General features: G+C 34.4%; 1 protein-coding gene across 1 annotated transcript in view; it reads left to right on the forward strand.

Annotated features, from left to right (window-relative positions):
• The window catches only part of LOC129235326 (ATP-dependent translocase ABCB1-like), a 119592-nt gene that overhangs the window by 11874 nt on the left and 86424 nt on the right, over positions 1 to 21294 (forward strand). Inside the window, exon 2 of the mRNA XM_054869093.1 lies at positions 20146 to 20271. Coding sequence (XP_054725068.1) covers positions 20146 to 20271 — 126 coding nt within the window. The remainder of the gene's footprint in view (positions 1 to 20145; positions 20272 to 21294) is intronic.

Raw genomic sequence — 21294 nt, forward strand, 5'->3', positions numbered from 1 at the left:
ATGTTAAAACCAAATTGAATATTTTTCGCTTATTGTTTCCAGTATGATTAATATTTGATTTACAATGATATTTCGTGTATGGTATTATGTCTTTATTAGTAATTAATCTAATTTTACAGATGCATTAAATATTATTTCATTGACAAAAATTAGTTTTGCATATCAATAATTAGCGCTTTACTTAACCAAATGGTTCAGTTTCTTAAAATTTATAAAATACGATGTATTTTTATCCAAATACTACCATTGAAATCATTAAAAATTAAATTTTATAGATACTTAATGGATGCCTCACAAGTTGAAATTGAAATCATAACTTACTAGTTGTACTACACGGAGCATTGAAATTATGAATACAGAAAAATCGCACCTGCTTCCTATGCTGTACAATTCGAAGAATAGAGTACTCGTCTGTCGGCAAAGTACGCATGTTCTCAATGAATGAAAATGCATTTTAACTCTTTGTAAAGTTAATATCTTCTAGAAGTTTTATGTCGATAGAGTAATTTCTTCAAATTTTCTAAAAGCCACAAAATAAACCAAAATGAGAATTTTTTCTTTCATTTTCACTCGACTTTGCAAAACAAAAATAAGTTAAGTGCACACAATATAAATATTTTTAACACAGATTCTAAACTTATATATCAGTTAAATATTTTATTTCTTATTCAGATAATTTATGCCTTTACATTTAAGAGCTTTTGCTATACATAATTTTTGTGTTTTTATACAATAATGGTGCAATCCAATTAACAAGCACCCAACAAGAAATAATTTTGTTTACCAGTTAAAGTTCTTTTATTACAAAAACATTTGTTACCGAACTTTCCATTAAGCAAGTCCGAATTAACTCAACTGTGCTTGCTAACAGATAAGCCTTCTTTTTACGGTGGAGTGGGAAAAAAAAATAATTTTCGAATTTCGAAACGTACAAGCGATTTTCTTTGCCAATGAAAAAAAAAAAAAAAAAAGCATATTGCAACACTAATGTTGGGCCATAAAATGAATCAAAAAGTGCACCAGAAGGACATTTTAGAAACTGTTGTACTTCTGTGGACCTAAGAGCACTTCAGCACAGCAATGTAGAGAGGACACTTCAATTTATCTCCACACCAGTTCATACGGCCATAAAGACAAGAGTGATGCAAGGCGCATTGTTTTGATATGAAAAATATCATCTTTAAAGTGGACGCTCTACTTGCTAGACCTCAATCCTATTTATTACACTGTATGGCCTGTTTTAGAGTCGAAGGTCTATCCTAAACTACACATAAGGTTGGACTCTCTAAAGCAATTGCTTTATAGGGAATAGGATTGATTAAAGGACTTGCGGCCCTTCAGTGAAAATGTCGATAAGCAGTTGCACCTCTGTATTACTTCAAAAGGTGGCCAGTTTGAAACCAACTAAATTTATGTATTGCTAAAGCTCTTCTCATATTATTATTTTTTGTGTTTTGTTAATTTATATATTTTTAATAAAGTTACGTGGAAGATTGTTTGCCCGTGTTTTTTTTTCCTCACCCCGTACGTTTGTTTTGCACAGTCAGCAGAAACATAGTTCTGTGATTAAAGTTACGCTTGTTTGTTTTATGAAGAAGGAAAACAAATTCTTCATTAAGAATATTGGTTTAATTTCTTTTGCAAAAAGTATTAAACGTTTTTTGATCTATATGCAAATTATATTATCATACAACAAGTTGCATTATCAAAGTTAGACAGTATATTTTAACATACAAGGAGGGAGTGGAGGGGGGGGGGAGGAAATTGCATCAGAGTTTAAGTATGAGAAATTCTAATCACTTTGTTGAAACATTAAATAAAAACTTTTTGAAAAGTTGAAAAATTTTTCCGGAGTGAAAATAAACCCTTTCTGGGGGAAAAAAAATTGTTTTCCCGAAATTTTCCGGTTTTTTCCGACTGTTTTCACTTTTATGAGGGACCCACATCACATTGTTTCTACTAATACATGCGATCTTTCTTCATCTTCTTCATCAATAAAATGTATCCAGCAATTTATGTTTTGGAACTTTTCTGCTAATTTTACTCTTTTTGGGAAGTCTATAAAATTTTGTTGTAATCCAATGTGGAATGTTAACAAGTTCATTTCATTTCATTTTAATGGTTTTGTTCAGTTTTTAGGCTTTTGCTTTCAAAAACCTAATAAAACGTAAACTGTCTAGTTTTCTCTTTTACTCTTATCAGAAACGAACTTTGATACTACGTCCTGAGATAAAACTCAAATAACAATGCCATTTTTATCATCTTTTGTTCCAGAGCTGCAACCAGAATCTGAAGTCAGTTTACGGCGAGAATTAAGAATTAAAACGTTTTTCACTTAAAAGTTCGAGGGACTTGAGCGCGCAGAAGGTAAAGAAAAAATCTCATGTGGACAGAAAATGACATTCTTGGTCATCTATCAAATAATGTAATCCCTCCGTCCTAGTCCCGGATTAGTTGCCACATTTGAAAACACAGTACAACTTTGCTTAGCCGGCCAAATACGACCAACGAAAATCCGGATAATCTGGTTAGTGTGAGAAAAAGCAAAGCAAGTTAAATAATCAGACTTACCGTCCGTTACAAAAAAAAGCCCATCTTTTTTGACAAAACTACATAGATTTGCTTACAAGGCAACAAAAAAAAAAAAAAAAAAAAAAAAAAAAAAAAAAAAAAAAAAAAAAAAAAAGAAGAAGAAGAATTTTTCACATAATGATTTTTTTCAACACGTGTGTTGTTTGAAGACAGCGCGATAGTCTTAACGCTTCATTATAAGTTTAGAGCTGCATTGGTGTAAGTTAGATTCGCATTTTTTATTGTGCAGGAGCTATACGATCATCATTATACTGCAGTGCTAAGTACAAAAGTCGTATCTGCACTTTTCATCAAAATTGAGTTATTGTCACGAGGCAGTTCTCTACAACATATTTTACCGACATACAATGTTTTATGATCATTTGTATGTGAGAAATATTCAAAAAAAAAAAAAAAAAAAAAGAAAAGATAGAAATTCTAAAATGTGGAATCAAAATCAAGTACACTATATGACCAAAAATATTGGGACACTTTCAAGAATTCACATTTTTATGGATTTCTCGAGAAATAAAAAGCCAATTGCTCTGTAATTTTTTCACATAAGAGGTATACTCCAGCTGTCATTTTCCATTAAAAATTAAGTCTACTATTCATTTAGGGGACCAACAACAAATTGAGGAAACACAAAAAGTTTTTGATAATTTTTCATTGTAAATAGCTGGGAATAAGCTATAAATTTCAGAAATGAGTTAAAAACTTATCTAGAATGTATTTTTATATTTTCGTAAAAGTATCTCTTATACCCACGGAAATAAAGCATTTCTTTCAAAAATGCCAATATTTTTTGAAAGTTCTCGGCTTATATCACGCAGAGTTTTCCGTCAAACGTTACTAAACTTGCAGAATATTTGAAAGCATGTTAGAGAAACATAATAATAAAATTTGAAGTTAAAATATTGAAAATTTGATGAAATATGAACGTTTAAAGCAGTTAATTTATGAATTATGAAAGTTATGAATTGCTATCTTTCGCGCATGCGCGGTGAAAAATTAACTGCTTTGAACGTTCATATTTCATTAAATTTTCAATATTTTAACTTCAAATTTTGTTATTATATTTCTCTAATATTAGCCCAGTCAATAAAGGTTTCGTGTCGCAACTAATTTAGGGAAAGCTAAATTTTTGCAGGTTGTTAGTACATAAAGTATACACTAAAAAAATACAAAGTCCCGACCCCCACCCCTCTTGCTTTCTCCCCCACCCCCTCCGAAACATTTCAAGAACAGTACTATGATTATACGCTTTTCGTGACGTAACTAATTAGGGGAAAGCTGAATTTTGGCAGGATGTTAGTACATAAAGTATACACTAAAAAAATACAAAGTCTCGACCCCCACCCCTCTTGCTTTCCCCCCACCCCCTCCGAAACATTACAATAGCGGTACTATGATTAGACGCTTTTTGTGTCGCAACTAAATAGGGGAAAGCTGAATTTTGGTTGGATGTTAGTATGTAATGTTTTCTTTAAAAAAGTACAAAGTCCCGACCCCGACCACTTTTTCTCCCCCCCCCCCCTCCCTCACCCCCTCCGGAACACTGCAAGAACAGTACTATGATTGTACGCTTTTCGTGTCGCAACTAATTAAGAGAAAGCTGAATTTTGGCAGGATGTTAGTACGTAATGTATTCTTTAAAAGAGTACAAAGTCCCGACCCCCACCACTCTTTCTCCACTCTCACCCCCTCCGAAATACAGCAAGAACAGTACTATGATTGTACGCTTTACGTGTCGCAACTATTTAAGAGAAAGCGGAATTTTGACAGGATGTTAGTGCGCAATGTATTCTTTAAAAAGTACAAAGCCCCGATCCCCACCCCTCTTGCTTTCCTCCCCACCCCCTCCGAAACAATGCAAAAGCAGTACTATGATTATGCGCTTTCCGTGTCGCAACAAATTTGGGGAAAGCGGATGTTTTTCAAGATGTTAATACAAAAAGTATACACTAAAATAAGACAAAGTCTCGACCCACACCCCTCTTCCTCCCCCCCAGAAACATTGCAAGAGCAGTACTATAATTATACGCTTTTCGTGTCCCAACTAAATAAGGGAAAGCTGATTTTTTTTTCAAATGTTGATATACTAAGTATACACTAAAAAAAACACGAAGTCCCTACTGTCTGACCACGGATTGTATGGAAAGACAAACATCCGTTTTACAGCCGGAAATGGATGAATCCCTTATTTTTTTAGCGATGCCAGCTTTTGCAGAAGCAGAGTCTCATTCAAATGAGCGGAATAACAGCATCAAATTTTTACTTTTCCCTCTCATTCAGATAGATTCGTCTTATCAGGACGTTTGAAAATTCCATACAATCCGTGGTTGGACAGTACCCCTATTGCTTTCACCCCCTCCCCCCCCGCCCGGTCCGAAACATTGCAATAGCAGTATTATGATTATACGCTTACAGCTCGAAAACTAATGATGATACTGGAGTATTCCTTTTTTTATTTTACTTCTTAAAATATTATAAACCAGTGGTGCCCAACCTACTTCCCACGGGTCACATCCGGCCCATGAAACTGATCAGTGTGAACCGTTGTTTTGTGAAATGTTACAACTTGAGGACTATGTAGCAACTGGTTTCTGAAAAACAGGTTGCATTCAAAAAAAAAAAAAAAAAAAAAAAAGGCATCAATTTATTATAACTACAATTTTTCTTTTATAAGGGGTCATTTTAACAGTTTGTTGACTTGGTCTGAAATATTGTTACAATGCCTTGCACTACAGTGTCCACACATAGACGTACAATCGAACCCAGTTTTACGACAGATACAGTTTGTAACACAATGTTTTACAGTTGCAAGATATTAGTAGGAGAATTTCACTTGGAGCAGAGAGGTAATTGTCATGATCTTAGGAATCAGTCTGTTGCTTGAAATCTATTTCCAAACCCATTCTTCTGGTGGAAGTTTAAAACCTAACCAAGTTTGAATAAAAAATTGTGAAAAGCAAGTAATTAAAAAATGTCCCTAAAGTCCACTTTTGATTTATCAAAACTTCCACCAACTTCAGACGTCACTCGTCAACATCTTTTTAAGGTTTCAACCAGAGTTTTTACAGTCAACACCAGATTCAAACTCGGTTAGGTTTTAAACTTCTCCCAGAAGAGTTAGGTTGGCATTATACTTCATGCAACAGACTGATTCCTAAGTTCATGAAGATTACCTCTGCTTCAAGTGAACTTCTCCAATTAGTATCTTGCAGAAGAAAGAAAAGATCCATTGAAAATCTATTGAAAAGATTATGTGTTTCAAACTGCATCTGTCGTAAAGCTAGGTTCGATTGCACGTCTATGTGTGGACACTGTAGTGGAATGCACTGTAACAATATTTCAGACCAAACCAACGAAATATTAGAAGATGGCCCCTTATTACATTGCTGATCCATTTCAAGAAAATAACTATTGTCATACAAAATCTATCTATAAATTTTGTTCAAACACTTCGTTCCAAGACGTAATGATAAAAAGCTGTTAATTTGTTGAAGTTACTTTTTGGTTTTTGTTGTGAGATTTCTGAATATGATTAAGTTGGTAAAATGGTGAAACTGAGCTATCTACATAAAAAGTGTATGTTTCATAATTTGTGTATAACAGTGGTTTCCCAACAATGTTTTCAGAAACCAATTTCTAAATATTTGGCTGACAATTTGTAACATTGTCATTAATCGTGCTTTTCGAATTGTAACGTTTCACAAAACAACGGGCAACACGGATCAGCTTCGCGGGCCGGATACGGCACCTAGGCCTTAGGTTCGGCACTACTGGTTTATAATATTGTTAGGAGTGAATTAAAAAAGGAACACTCCGGTAACATCATAAATTTTCAAGCTGTACTTATAATCATAGTACTGAACTGATCAGTGTGCAATGTTTCGGATGGAGAGGGGGGGGAGCAGCAAGAGGGATTGGGCTCGAGACTGTGTTGGTTTTAGTGTACACTTTATGTACTAACACCGTGCAAAATTCCAGCTTTTTCCTTATTAGCTGCGAAAAGAAAAGCGAATAATCATAGTACTGCTCTTGATGGTCTAAGTATTTCGGAGAGGGTGGCGGGGGAGGGGAGCAAGAGGGTTAGGGGTCGGGACTATGTGTTTTTTTAGTGTTTTCTTTATTTACTAACGTCCTGCCAAAATTCAGCTTTCCCGTGATTAGTTGCGACACAAAAAGCGTATAATCATAGTACTGCTATTGCAATGTTTCGAAAGGGGTGGGGGAAAGCAAGAGGGGTGGGATCGGGACTTTGTGGCTTTTTAGTGTATACTTTATGTACTAACATCCTGCCAAAATTCAGCTTTCCCCTAATTAGTTGCGACACGAAAAACGTATAATCATAGTACTGCTCTTGCAATGTTTCGGAGGGGGTGGGGGAGAAAGCAAGAGGGATGGGGGTCGGAACTTTGTATTTTTTTAGTGTATACTTTATTTGCTAACATCCTGCAAAAATTCAGCTTTCTCTAAATTAGTTGCGAGAAAGCCTATTTTTTTTACCTTCATTGACTGGGCTATATGCTGTCAAATATTCTACAAGTTTAGTAACGTTTGACGGAAAACTCTGCGTGATATGAGCGGAAAACCTTAAAAAAAATTTGCCTTTTTGAAAGAAATGCTTATATCTCCGTGGGTTTAAGAGATACTTTCACGAAAGTATAATAATAAATTCTAGATAAGTTTTTAACTCATTTCTGAAATTTATAGCTTATTCTAGGGGCGCACCCACGATTTTCCTGGGAGGGGCTAGAAGTTTCGCAAGGAGCTCCGATAAGTGAAATCAAAGGCAAAATCAATGATTTTAAAAAAGGCCCTCCCCCGAAAAAAAATACAAGTCTACAAACAATTACTTACAAGTCCCTCTCCCCCCCCCCAAAAAAAAACGTAAATTTAGGGAGTCCTTAGTGACTTTAGAGAATAGACGGAGGTGGGCTTTTCGGAAGCTCCAAAAAATTTTCTGTTCCGAAAAATGTCTGAAGTGAACCCTTCAAAACGAAATTTTAGTGGTATTAAGGGAAAATAAGAGACTTTCCTCCTAGAGAACATTGTTAAACTGAAATTTCTAAATCCCAAAATTTATTTAAAAATTGAAAATTTATACAATTGTGGTGAGGTTAGGGGGCTCTCAACCGGAAATTTTTGCTGAGATATTATAAGATGGAAAGGGGGCACTCTCGATAATGCTTCAAATTGAAGCCCAAAATTTTCATGCTAAATTTGCTATTTTAAGGGGGTAGAGTTCGAGGGTTCTCTAAAGAAAAATTTTCGACGTAGAGGGTCTAAGAACACAATTTTAAATTATTTTTTGTGTACCAAGGGGTACAAATTCGGGAATTCTCTGATTTAAAACGGATTTTGCATTTATCTTTTGGAGATGGGAAATGCAGAAGTTCCGTACTGGAAACACTTTGAAAATAAAGTTCCAGTTGAGGATTTGTACCAGTTAGAGGAGAAGGAGAGGGTAAGTAACCCTCCCTCGGAAAATTTTCGAATTTTAAGCCCTTGAACAAATTTGGTTACTTTGGGGAAATTAGGATGGGAAATGGAGATTGAGTGCTCCCGGAAAATTTCCAAAACTCTAGGCCAAAAAACGCAATTTTAGGCTCTCTTTGGTAAAAGGGGTTCGTCTTCATGCTTCTTGGAGGGGTTTAAGCCCCTTAGCTCCCCCCGTCGGTGCGCCACTGGCTTATTCCCAGCTTTTTACAATGAAAAATGATCAAAAACCTTTTTTTTGTTTCCTTAACCTGTTGCTCGTTCCCTAAATAAATAGTAGACTTAATTTTTGTTGGAAAATGCTAGCTGGAGTATACTTTTTATGTGAAAAAAATTACAGAGCAATTGGTCTTTTATTTCTCGAGAAATCCGTAAAAATGTGAATTTTTGAAAGTGTCCCAATACTTTTGGTCATATAGTGAATATAGACGCAAAAAACCTTAAAGAGCAGTTTCTTATTTTGAGCTCAGCAGCAGACACGACTTTTGTGCTTAACACGGCAATACAGTTCAGCTGTAGTTCTGTAAGTTAGATTAGCATAATTAATTGTACAATCTATGCAAGAGCTGTGCATTTCATAAAATAAAAAATCAAATGTTGAAATTGTTACGTTTTTGCTTACTTTAAAATTACACAGGCCTACATTTTTTTCTTCATGAAAAAGTGTTTCAAGTTCAATATGAGCACTGTAGTAAATGAGGTGTGCTGATCACGAATCTGAGCTTAGTTTTTTTCCAGCTCGTCAGGTTTTCAAGAAAAGTGTTTTTTGAAAATTTTCATAGAACTGCCAAAAATACTGAGAGAATATTTATTAAAACTATATTTAATAGAAAATTCCTACAAAATTCAGTTGTGCATAAAAAATAATGCAGTTTTATCTACGTTAAACAATCGTTGGGTTTCATTTGAATAAAACTGGTCTTTTCGCTTTTTCTTCATCGGTTTTGTAGTTTCAACTTGCATCTGACGATTGTTGTTGGATGGTTGGAAAAGGTGCAGGAATGGGAGATCCTGGTCTATGAAGTACAGGTCGTGGATCAGACGGTAAATCAGGATACTGAATTGTTTATTCTTCAAATATTCGACATTGACATCGCGGGAGCAAAAGTAACAGTCGTCTCCATGGTTTTTTGGTTCCCTATTGCATAGAAATGCCAATGGGTAAAGAGCTACGTGTACCTTTTGTCCGTTTTCCCAGTAGCTAAGCACACTTTGTATGGAGCCCAATGTTTGTCCTGATCACCAAGCTTTACACCGAAATAAGTGTGATGAGCTTTCTTGATAGATACTATTATGTTTCTTTGATGCTTTGTTATCGTTAAATCACCACATACGTAACAAAATATATCAGGACTTTTTATACTTTCTTGATGATAGTATGACGCACTAAACACTCAGAAAACAAAACACAACTCGATGTTATCAACAACTGATGCTAACTATTTGGTAAACAAATGTCGATACCGTCAAGTTTACTTTGACAAATGCGAAAATGAAAAAGTGATACCACTAAAATGAAATTAACATAAAAATATTTTTAATCGATGTATCGAGACTTCATCATGGTCACTAGAGATTAAGTATACCAAAAATCAACTCCGGGGATCTTCATGAGGCTGAGATACAGAGGGGTGAAAAACTCAACTTGTTCTGGCATGTAAACTGTCCATAGTCGCGTGTTTAATTTCTTTCGTCTTTCTTGGCGGTGGATGTTTGGTTTTTTTTGGTAGCTCGCATTCCTTTTCTTGGCAGTAGGACATTTTAAAGAAATAATTTCAATGCAATTTAGGAAATATCTGTAAAATACTTTTTTGCTTTAGTACAAAATATCTCATCAAGTTTTTTTAATTTTGTGAAAAATCTTGACGTGATTGGCTCAAACTTAATTTATATTCAGAATCAGTGTACTTGTATCAGCTAAGGACACTTATCAAATTCAAAACACCAAAAACATGTAGGCTCGTATTATCTATGTGAACATAAAATAAGGCTACAAATTTGATCCGAATGATCTGAAGCTCCGCGGAGAAACGAGGTTCTTCTCTATTGTATCTTAAACATTGAAACTGTGATTTAATGATTTTATTCAAACATTTCGGAGAGATTTCAGGGTGTTATGCTATCAATCAACAACATTTACTTGCCAAAAGGGCTGTGGAGTCGGAGTCGGAGTTAAAGAGTCAAACTGATTTTGGGGTAAAGGAGACGAAGTCGTTCGAAAACATGCCAACTCCGACTCCGGGTTTCTTTTTTTCGTTTATTTTCACTGACTCTCCTTGCAATTTCTAAAAAAACAGACTAACAATTAATTTGATTACATGTATAAAGGCCTACTAATAAGAAAATAACTCATTGTGGCAACCAGCTGGCTGGATTGTTTATCGAACTTTCTACGATCTGGCTACCTACGCCAGTCTCCTAGTTTGCTTATTTTTTAACTTTATTTAGCTTATAGGAACTGTCAGCAAACAGTTTTGTTGCCTAACATTTTCTAAGTAATCACTTTCGTATAAAAATAATAATATACTCGTATTTTTTACCTCAATTTCAGTTATAAAATAGTAAAAGGAATGTATCGCTTGAGCAAGTCGGGAAGCTTCTGTAAAAAATAAATGTTTTTTTTAATGTAAAGACTTTATTTAAGAAAGCTTGGTTATCACTAAAAAGTACAAAATAAAATCAGTACATGATTTATTGGTTACAACACTCAATAACTGTTGTGAGGACTCTCCTCTTCTCGATTCGGCGGCGCTAGTGTCGCGCCTTCTCTATGTACTAGAGGAGCGCCATGTTTAATACTGTAAATACGAGTATATTCGAATAAAGTAAATTAAGAGTTTCTGTCATATTTGTGCTATCCAGTAACGTTGCCTCTTCAATTCTATGACGGTCACCACAGTTAGTTGGCGACGATGGAAGAAAATAAGGAAGAAATGACGTAGATCCGGGGCTAGTCGAACTACTGAAAGTAAAAAGGCGTTTTAAACATATTCCACGATCAGCAGAGTTGCCATTTCAAATGAAAACTTAAGAACAATTTACCCACTATTATCCCTAACACAGAACAAAGATAACTGAATTAACCATCGAGAGATGAGTCCACCAGTCATCTTCACCTTCACAATTTGGATATAAGTCTGAAAAGAAAAGAAATTTTCTTTACTATCCTGTATGTACAACAACTGATATTTACCTATCATAAGACTTGTGAACTCATCTATAGATAGAGCTTGAACCCCGCACTTAGTAGATATTTAACGACCTTGATGCCCTTTGATAAGTCCGATATCCAAACGACTGGGCCATAAAAACTTTGCATTGTTCTTGTAAGGGCTATGGTTTAGGAGGGATAGCGACTTCCATTCCGACTTCGACTCGTTTACCAGTTAAACCCATCTTTGTTACCCTGGATTTTACTTGACAAATTTACACTCTAAATACTTTTTAAACATTTGTTGCCATATACTCCACAATATGATCTTTTAAGATAGAAGACTGAAATTTCTCGTTGATTAAACTCTTTGTATGCAGATGTATCATTTTTACTTTCTTCTATATCTAATATATAGAAGAAAGTATTGGATTCGTGCAAATTTTCGAATTTCGAATTTTGACGGATTCGAACGTTCTGAGGTGTGCTAAGTCCATTTCGACTATTTTTGGAAAATGTCTGTCTGTCTGTGTGTGTGTGTGTGTGTATGTGTGTCACGTCTGTGTGTGACCAGTTTTTTGTGGCCGCTCTACAGCAAAAACTACCGCATGAAATCGAACGAAATTTGGTACACATATGGGCCCCTATGTGAACTTGTGCCCATTGGTTTTTGGCGCGAATTCCTCCAAGGGGAGTGGAGCAATGGAACGTTTTTTGAGTTACGCGTGCTTGCTTTTCCTCAGGAAGTAACTGGCGGAATCAAACAAAATTTGGTCCATATGTTGCCCCTAACAGGAGCAGGTGCTGATTCAATTTTGGTGTCAATAGCTCAAACGAGGGTTGAGTTATAGAACGTTTTTTGTCGTCAATTGTGACTGCTGTATCTCAAGAAATAATGAACGGAATGAAAGAAAAATTTATCGGCTAGTAGCTCTTAGTAGGTATAGGAGCTGATTTTATTTTGGTGTCAACAGCTAGAAAGGGAGTAGCGCAATCGCCCGTTCTTTTTTCCATTGTGAGTGCCCTATCTCAAGAAGTAATACTATGTTCTGGTTGAAATTTGGAATATAAGTTAATCCATATGTAAACAGGCTTTGGTTCAATTTTGACGCCAATCGCTCCAAGAGGTGTTGATTTTTTTTTTTTTTTGAGAATAAAAATAGCTTTATTAATGCAACAATAAGAAATATAAATCGCAATAGATTGTCGTCTGCGTATTTCTCGTAATTTTAATTCGGAACTCCAGCGCTCGAATACGCTACTTTGCGGAGATTTACAAAACTGCAAATGAAACTAAAACATTGCCACGTTGCGTTCCACGTGTGTCTGTTGACGTAAACACAGGCAGTTTGTTCTGAGTATTTATTAACGCAATCGATGTGTCTTAGTTTGCTTTCAGCTACAGAAATTAATTCGTCCCTTAGTAGTATTCTCGAGCATCTCAAAATAATGTTAGTTTTCATTATTTCCTTAATAATTGGCGAAAGCGAAAATTCTGGATTAACAAACTTGGATAACGTTATACAAGGTAAAATTTTTTATTATTTTGTATGAATTTGTAAGAATATGGGGGTTTTTTAATCTTAAATTAATTAAACTTACCATATTTTACAGCAGCATTTAGTTGGAATGGACAGTATGCAAAATATTTTCTTGAATATATTATCGTAGAACAAAATGAATAACCGAGAAAGAATTTACTTTATTCCTTTTATTCTCAGCTGAAAGGTTTCGCCAAATTTGTTTAGTGTTATAGTTTTAGTATAGTGCGAGCAAAGTAGCCTTGGCGAGATTTCGCGTTTTTAGTTAAACCATTTTTAATTTTTATCATGAGTGGAATAAAATGGTAGTAAGATTACAGAATTCGATAAGTGAAAAGAAATAATGGTCAATCAACTGAAAAGAAAACTACCACCATATATCCGTGAGAATTTCGTTGATGATTTGCATAACATGACACAATTAAATCGTAACTCAGAAATTAGAAAAATCGAAACAGAAAATTTTTAAATTAACCGATTCGGGAATTCGAGAGAAATAACTCAGCTACAAATGGAAAACAATAAGCGCGAGCCAAGCAAGGCAAAAAAGTATCATCTTCTTTCGATAACAATTTGTAATGTCATATTGAATTTTCTAGCATTAATTGTTATTCTTGTCGGGCCACAATTATTATTTATTTTTATCAAGAATTGATAAATATCGAATTCAACAACGTGGAAATAGCTGCTTAGAACTACGAACTACGTAGTTTGCATTAATCTTTGACGTTTAGTAATGCTTCTTGAATTCTCATTTCTTTCTACGTCTGCCAGAATATCCACAAGGCTTTGAAAATTAATTTAAAAAGAATAAAACGAAAAAATCATACGTACGAACAAAAATCACAACACTTTTAGCATTTTCTTCGTTACCATGTGCGTTTGTTTTAGTTTTTAAGTCCGCCATTAGACAGTGACTTCAGTGCCCCCTACACTGTTATAACCAGAGGTCCCAGACGAGTGAATATATTCCCCCTAAGGTGAAAGCATGGTGACCAAGGGTGCCATACTGGCCAGGAAGTAAAGCAGAGGTGCGAAAGTAGCAGACAGTCGTAGACAGGGGTGCCAAAACAGCAAGCAATCGCTAAATGACTTGCTGGCGCATGCGCTTCCGGCATACATTCACCATTCAACCACTTCAATATGGCGGACGAATGATAGGTTGCACTACGCGTGACTTCTACGTCTTTCACACTGAATGAAGTACACTATTGGATTAAATCTCAACTTTTGTAGGATAATTCTTTAAAATAACAAGTAAGTACAGCTTTTGATCACTTTGTAGCTTTTAGGGCTTTCAAACATAGTTAAAAGTACGTTTAATGCTTTTCAGTTACCGTTAGTCCGTTACGATATCGTAGTACCGTTAGTTGTTTATTTTCAGGTTACCGTTACTATCGTGAAAATTCCATCATTCACACAAAACGCTACTAAATGTATCTATCATTATTTTCTTGAGTACTCGATAAGCAACATTTAATCACCGAAATAGTAACCGCAATGATATTTTCAATAATCAACAAGTGAGAACCTAAATAAAAATGATTCTTGTGCTTCGTGTAGCGAGCGCAAAAAATAAAAAAGAAATCTCTCTCCGTCTATCTTTTTCTTTTGCTTTTTCGTTCTAGTGTTTGAATCATTTCCTGTTAGCGGTTATTCGATAGTGTTAGGAGTTTCTTTAAATTTTTAACTGTCGAAAAATTTTATGCGCATTTTATTTTATTGTTATTTTGATTGAAATGTTGAACGTTTGAGAAACGATTTTGTTTTATCGTAACTTTAATATCCGAGAATATTTTTGGTTGTTCATGTAAATAATTCATAAGTACATCTACACTTTACTTTCGGTGCGCTTATTTCTCACAAATGATCATTAACTTAACTATGATTATTCAAATAATTACTCGTCTTTAACTTTAATTATATTTGTGACAACTCTTTGATACCAAATAAAGTCTGTAGATATTTATTGCTTTATTCATCTTTAATATTACTTTGTAAAAAAAAAAAAAAAAACTCATCAGTACGCAGAATTTTTTCACAAGTTTTTTACCGCTCCGAGAGTTATTATAATTATTATTATTTATTTTATTTATTTTTAAGAAAAGGATAAAAATTTCACAGGTCCGCAATGTTTTTCATTTGTTTTTACCGACCCGTGGGTCAAAAGAGGTTGAGAAACACTGATGTAGAGAACGATCAGATGAATTAAAGCAATGAGCACTTCTTAACTATGTTGAAAACTCTGAAATATGGTCAAATGCTGTAATTACAAGTTTTAATCATTTCCAGTACTGAATTCATGCAATGTGAAAAGTGTGCAAAGCGTAGACTATCATGAATCAAAACAAAACTATTAAAAAAAGAAAAATACACAACTGTATTCAAAAACGCACACAATACGGGGGAGGGGGGAGGATCTACAGTAAGGGTGCCATTTCTCTCTCCGAAGGTTCATTCTTTTCACCCCGGCTGCCTACTTTTTGAAAGGTGCCTGTTTTTCACCCTAGTTAGAGGTGCAATTTCGGCTCCGTATTGGGTGCCGCTGGTGAACAAGCGTTTCACCCCTGAAAGGTGCCGAATGCAACCTGTAGTTTTAACAGTGTATAGTTCGTTGGAGTTGCGAATTGTATGGAAATGATCGGAAATATTATCTCAATAATTTAAAATTTTTAACTGTTGCCATTTTATGTTTGTTAACAAATAAAATATTTATAATTAATTCAAGCAAGGCTTTTAAAATAACTTTCAATTTTCGCTCTTTGCTTTGCTTTTGCAATAATTCAGACATTGGGATGGTCGTCTAGTTTTTGCATGTGTAATTTTGTTTTTGTTGGGAATATTGCATATTGTCAAGCATGGGGAGGGATCAGAAAAAAAAAAAGAAAAATATAGGAGAAAGTTTCGTGATGGCCACAACATACTAGTTATATTAGTTTTCTTTTATTCATTTTTAATAAACATATATTGCTAAAATAAGCTTTTCCAAAACATTTTATTCCTATCTTTCTTCTTACCATTAAACGGAAAAATTTCGAAGGTCAATTGTGACTCATTTTTAACATAAAAAGTCAATCTTAATGTCAATCAAGCTGTCCCGTCCTGTTAGATTAGATTACCATAGTGTAATAGAAGCTTTGAAATTACATAACATTATCCAACAGAAAAAATTCACGATTGAGAAAATAACTGCTTACGATTCATAGTTATCAAATATTACGTAATGGTATTAATTTTTAACAAATAAGTAACAAAAATCGGTCATCTTATCGTAAAAATCACGTGAGAAAAATAAAGAAAAATATTTATCAATTTTTAAAATCCTCTTGTTACTACAAAAAATTATGATTTATCGTGCATTCTTAACTGCAGGTTAATTGCTTGCTTATTTATCTGATCTCAACTCAGATAAATATAAGTGTTCGAAAATGTAGTAGTTCGGAGTAGTTAGTAGAAAAATTTCCGGAGCGCCAGAAAAAACGAGGTTTTGAAAATACCTCGTTTATACTCTGAAAATATTTAATTTAGCATAGTAAATACATAACTAACTTAAATCATAATGTGAGCCCTACATATTTGTTGATGCAAAACTTGGTGACTTAATTTTTAAAAAATATTAATTAACCAGCGGTACCCGCACAGCTTTGCCCGTTTAGGGAAAAATTTTAATTTTCCCTAGTCATTTGGTTCGCTTGTGTATTTACAGGTAAAGTCTGTTTCGGGGCCTCCGTGGCTCTGTGGTAGAAGCTTCGTCTTCTACGTCGGAGGTCGTGGGTTCGATTCCCGCTGGTGCCCTGGGTGTTATTTCTTTCTCTTGTGTTTTACATCTTTCCTGTGTGTGTCCGGAGGCAAGGCGCTTGACTTGCAATTCTCTATGTATGTGAAGCTGTTTAGCCTCTAAATAAATAAATAAACTTCTGTTACGCGTTTGGTAAACATTGTTTTTCAAAATCGCAACATATATTGGGCAGATTTGACAATTTGCCAACTACGACTACCAGTTGATTAGCCTCTATTTTGTCAACTGCGATTTTACTACCAATGAAAGTAGAAATTTTACCTTCATCGAGTCAAAATTAGTATAACATTTAGATTTGTGAATTTCAAAACCGTTTGATTTGCCAATTGAATTTAAATTCAGGAAATAATATTTGATACTAATGCATTCAATTAATAGTAAATCAAGCACCAAACCATAAACTGTATAGCCTTTAAACAAAATACAAAGTGAATATTTCTTCCTGGAGCAAATTAAGGTTAAAAGGTTTTTTTATTTAAAAAGAAAGATTACATTATAAATCAGAATCAGCAGTAATAAATCGACACCGCACTTCTAAAGAATTTTCAAGGAAATATATAATTCGATTATATTTCATTAAATGTATGAAAATAAGACAAAAGAAAAAAAAATTGTTGCTTACAGAACTCTGCAGTGGCCTTGCAAAAGTTTTCATTCTTTTCTGGTTTAGAAAGCAAAATGATTCCTTTTTCCGAAATTTAACATTTTCGAAAAAACAGTTAAAATTCATTTTTTAGGTATAATTTATTTTAATGATTTACTAAACATATTTAAACCATTAAAATTACGGAAAAAAGCAGACGGTTTTTATTTTGCAATGAAAATATTTCAGTTTATTCATCCTTGATTTTAATTTTGTTCTCGAGCTCAATCATTTAGAATCGTTTGGCTTGCTAGGGATAAACCCTGGATTCCAGTTCTCTAAAAACAATTCTCATATCGCTCTCCTATTGCTCGTAGAAACTTCGAACAAACTTCATATTAAGCAGAAAATTCCAAGGTTTTGAATGAACTAAAATTTAAAAATGTGTATGAAATATTTCCATCCTTCATTATGAAATTTATGTGAAAAATCAGCTTAACACTGGAATAGAAAAAGAACAAAGTCAAATTTTCGAAAAATCACTTCGCGGTGCTCACCCCCTTGCTGCAAACTTATTTTGTGTCTAATATCATAAAAATAGACCGAAAAGTCTTGGCGTTACGTGCGTAATAGACAGACAGATATCCCGACATCTAAACTCTCGGCTTTATTATTAGTAAAGATAATATTATTTTTTGATTCTCGCAAAAGAAATTCTAATCGATTAGAAATAACAATCAAAAACAATAAAATATTGAAAAAAAAAGAAGCAAAACTTTTCTACTCCTAAAATTAAAATATTTTGCAATTACATGCAGAATTTATGTACCTATTCAATAAATAAAAAATATGTTTACCTCTGAAAAATTAACTTAAAATTAATGCACATAAACCAAACTATTAACGAATCACAATTACTAAAATATGAATGCTTCAGAATCATTCATTTCATCGTCATATAACTAAAGCTATAGGAAATGACCTCACTAACAGCAAATACACATTAATTTTATTTTGCTTCTTTTTAAAATAGTTTCATTCTTGACTAAACAGACTTTTGGTCTTATTTTTTTTTTTTTAATTATTCCTCTGATTCATCAAAGTTTAATTTCTAGCAAAAGTACAGGATACCTACAGTCCTCAAAACTTATTTTTATGCTTAAAATGGGCTGAAATTTGTCGAAATTGTTAAAATTTACATAAATTTGAAATGAGATGCACCAGCATCAAAAATGTAATTCGTCGTAGTAAGTTCCTTTAATTCAAGTACGTAAATTTGGGGGCACGGCAGTGCCCCCGCTAAGTCGAGCGCGAAGCAAACACTGCCGTACCATCCTTTACTGGAACCATTTCGCCGCATTTTCAGGCCCCTATTTGAGAACCTTCTGATGAGACTAGAACGCAGAAATTTTCATCATCTAGTAAGCTATAATCACATACTTAAAATCCGAAATTTCAAGTCTGTAGGTCATTTAGTTCCGAAGTTAAGCGAAAGCAAAGTTTCGCATTTATGACACTCACTCACTCACTCATGATCATCAAAATAGAACTAGTACTTCCCATAAACTCAGGTGAAATTTGGTACAGAGTTAGGGTTTGATGGCCACAGAAAGGGAAAACTATAAAAACTAGGCTAATTGAAGATCTGGAGTGACCCTGATTAGAAAACACTAGAGCCCGACCAAACTATTAGAGATCGACATAACGCCTTTAAAAAAAATATTCAACTTGGCGGGCCGCTTTATTTGATGTCAAAAATCGAAAGCTGAAGTATCTAATGAAGAACCCTCAGGTGTATTAGAGATATGGTAATGCCCCCTTCTACTATTGGTACATAAAAAAATCGACTGTCATTGCAAAAGTCCAGCGTAGTGGGGCACATCTTCTAATTTAATGTAGCCTAACTTTAGTCTACTCGAACATTACACAAATTAAATGTTTTTACAAAAAGAAGTGAAATCCCACCAAAACATTCTGTAAAAAACTAGCCAAGTCTCGATGGAGCTGCTTGTTTATCTCTAAAAAGTAGTGAAATCTAGACAAAGTCATGACAAGTCTAAGGTTCCTTACTGCGATTTCATTATTATTATAGTTAATGTTGTGTGACTTGGCCGTTAAAGGGTACACAAGGGTACAAAACCAGGTGCTCCATGACACCAGTGCACCAATCTTTCGCCAGAACCGCTATCCATTGACGATGGAAAATTGCCACTTGGAAAACGTGTAAACAAAATTGACCTGTACCCGTACCCACTAAGGTATAAAGAATGTCTAACGGCCAAGTCACACAACATTAACTATAATAATAAAGAAATCGCAGTAATTAACCTTAGACTTGTCATGACTTTGTCTAGATTTCACTACTTTTTAGAGATAAACAAGCAGCTCCATCGAGACTTGGCTAGTTTTTTACAGAATGTTTTTGGTGGGATTACTATATCTTTCATTCGAATGATAGCACTGTCTGAAAGATTTTTCGCGAGTGAGGTTTTAACTGTTGCACTTACTGTTGTGGAATATGATGCAGATCAGCGCGAATATCGACTTAATAAACTCTTTTGTTCGTTTACTAACTAATTGGTTCTGTAATCTATTTTTGCCATATCATGGCTTGCTTTGTGAATGGAACTGAGCTAGAAAATTTACTTTTTTTCATTTCAAAGAACCCAAACAAAATTACACGGATTATCCGGTATGCGGGGTAATATGTCATATGTATACATTACGGTGCTTCAGAAATCTATAAAACAAAATATATTTTTTATATTTTGCTCGAACTTCAGCTCTAACTTCATGCCGCAATATGTATAGAGTTACAACGTATTCGTAAAAACGAGACCTAATGCAGCTTGCATAAAATCGTGGACATTGAGTATACATTTAAAAAAGGTTACGCTTTATAAATAATTTTTTGCGTTTTAAACTAACGCATATGATGATTTTACTTGAGTTTAATGTTATTAAATTTTGAGTTTACAATGCATGATTATTCCAGAAATGATATTGGCGGAGTTTCAAATCTTTATCCAAGCATTCAAAACACAGAAAAAGAAAGATACAATGCAAGAATCGATGAAGTTGCAGTTACATCCAAAGATAAAAAGGGTGCTTCCGAGGAAAAGTAAGTGGTGTTAAAAATTATATAAGTAAAATAAAGTTTTATTGTAATCCTGAAAACTAGAAGTTATATAAACTACAGTTTAATGAAAAGTGAGTCCTTTGAATAACAGTAGGGAACAATTTGTAACAAAATTTTTGCTGAGTTCGATTTTTGAGCTGGTTTGGAGTGAAATTAGGCATGCTGATTTCAAAACAGTTATTAGTTTCTTTCCACCAAGACAGATTCTTATCTCCAGAGTTGCGGAGTTAATGTCGGAGTCATGGAGTTGGACTGACTTTGGAGGTAAAGGAGTCGGAGTTGAAGTTACAAGGTGAAGGCTTAAAAAACCCCGTGTCAGGGTTGGTCATTTTCCATTAGAGCCGGCAGCTCTACCATTGCTGCAGAGTCAAAATCTGAGTTGTGAAATCGGAATCGGATCGTTTTTGTTGTATTTTGGAATTGCAAGAAAGTTTTTTTTTTAGTACTTTGAAGTTATTGACACAGATTCTCTTTGTGACATGTAGGACACTAGTAAATGAACACCAGTAGCGAAACTATGGGGTCTAGCACCCCTGGCGAACTAAAGAAATCCCCCCCTAGGGACTCCCACATGGGAAGTCACCTAGCTCTTTTCCTTGCAAGTTTTTTTTTAAGATTTTTTAAAAGCATTTTCCAAATTCTATGATTAAAAAAAAACCCTTAAAAGATTTTTTTTAATCAGTCGAAATGCCGCCCCCCAACCTTGGATGCTGCGCCCCTGGTGAGAGCCACTCCTGCCAACCCCTAGTTACGCTACTGATGAACACTTAAGTGCAATTTCAATCTCAAAAATTCACATCATCGTTAAAAATTATGACATTTGCCACATGGCAGAAAAAATACACTGGTGTAAGAAATTAAGAGAATTTTCAGATTTGGTCAATTATTTCCAGAACTACTGGACCGATTTCAATGAAACTTGGCATGTACATACATTGAAACAATACAAACCAAATAACCATCAAAAATTTAAAATACACACTCATGTCATAAAAAAACGCTCGT

This window comes from Uloborus diversus, chromosome 1 (assembly GCF_026930045.1).
Source record: "Uloborus diversus isolate 005 chromosome 1, Udiv.v.3.1, whole genome shotgun sequence".
Classification (NCBI taxonomy): domain Eukaryota; kingdom Metazoa; phylum Arthropoda; class Arachnida; order Araneae; family Uloboridae; genus Uloborus; species Uloborus diversus.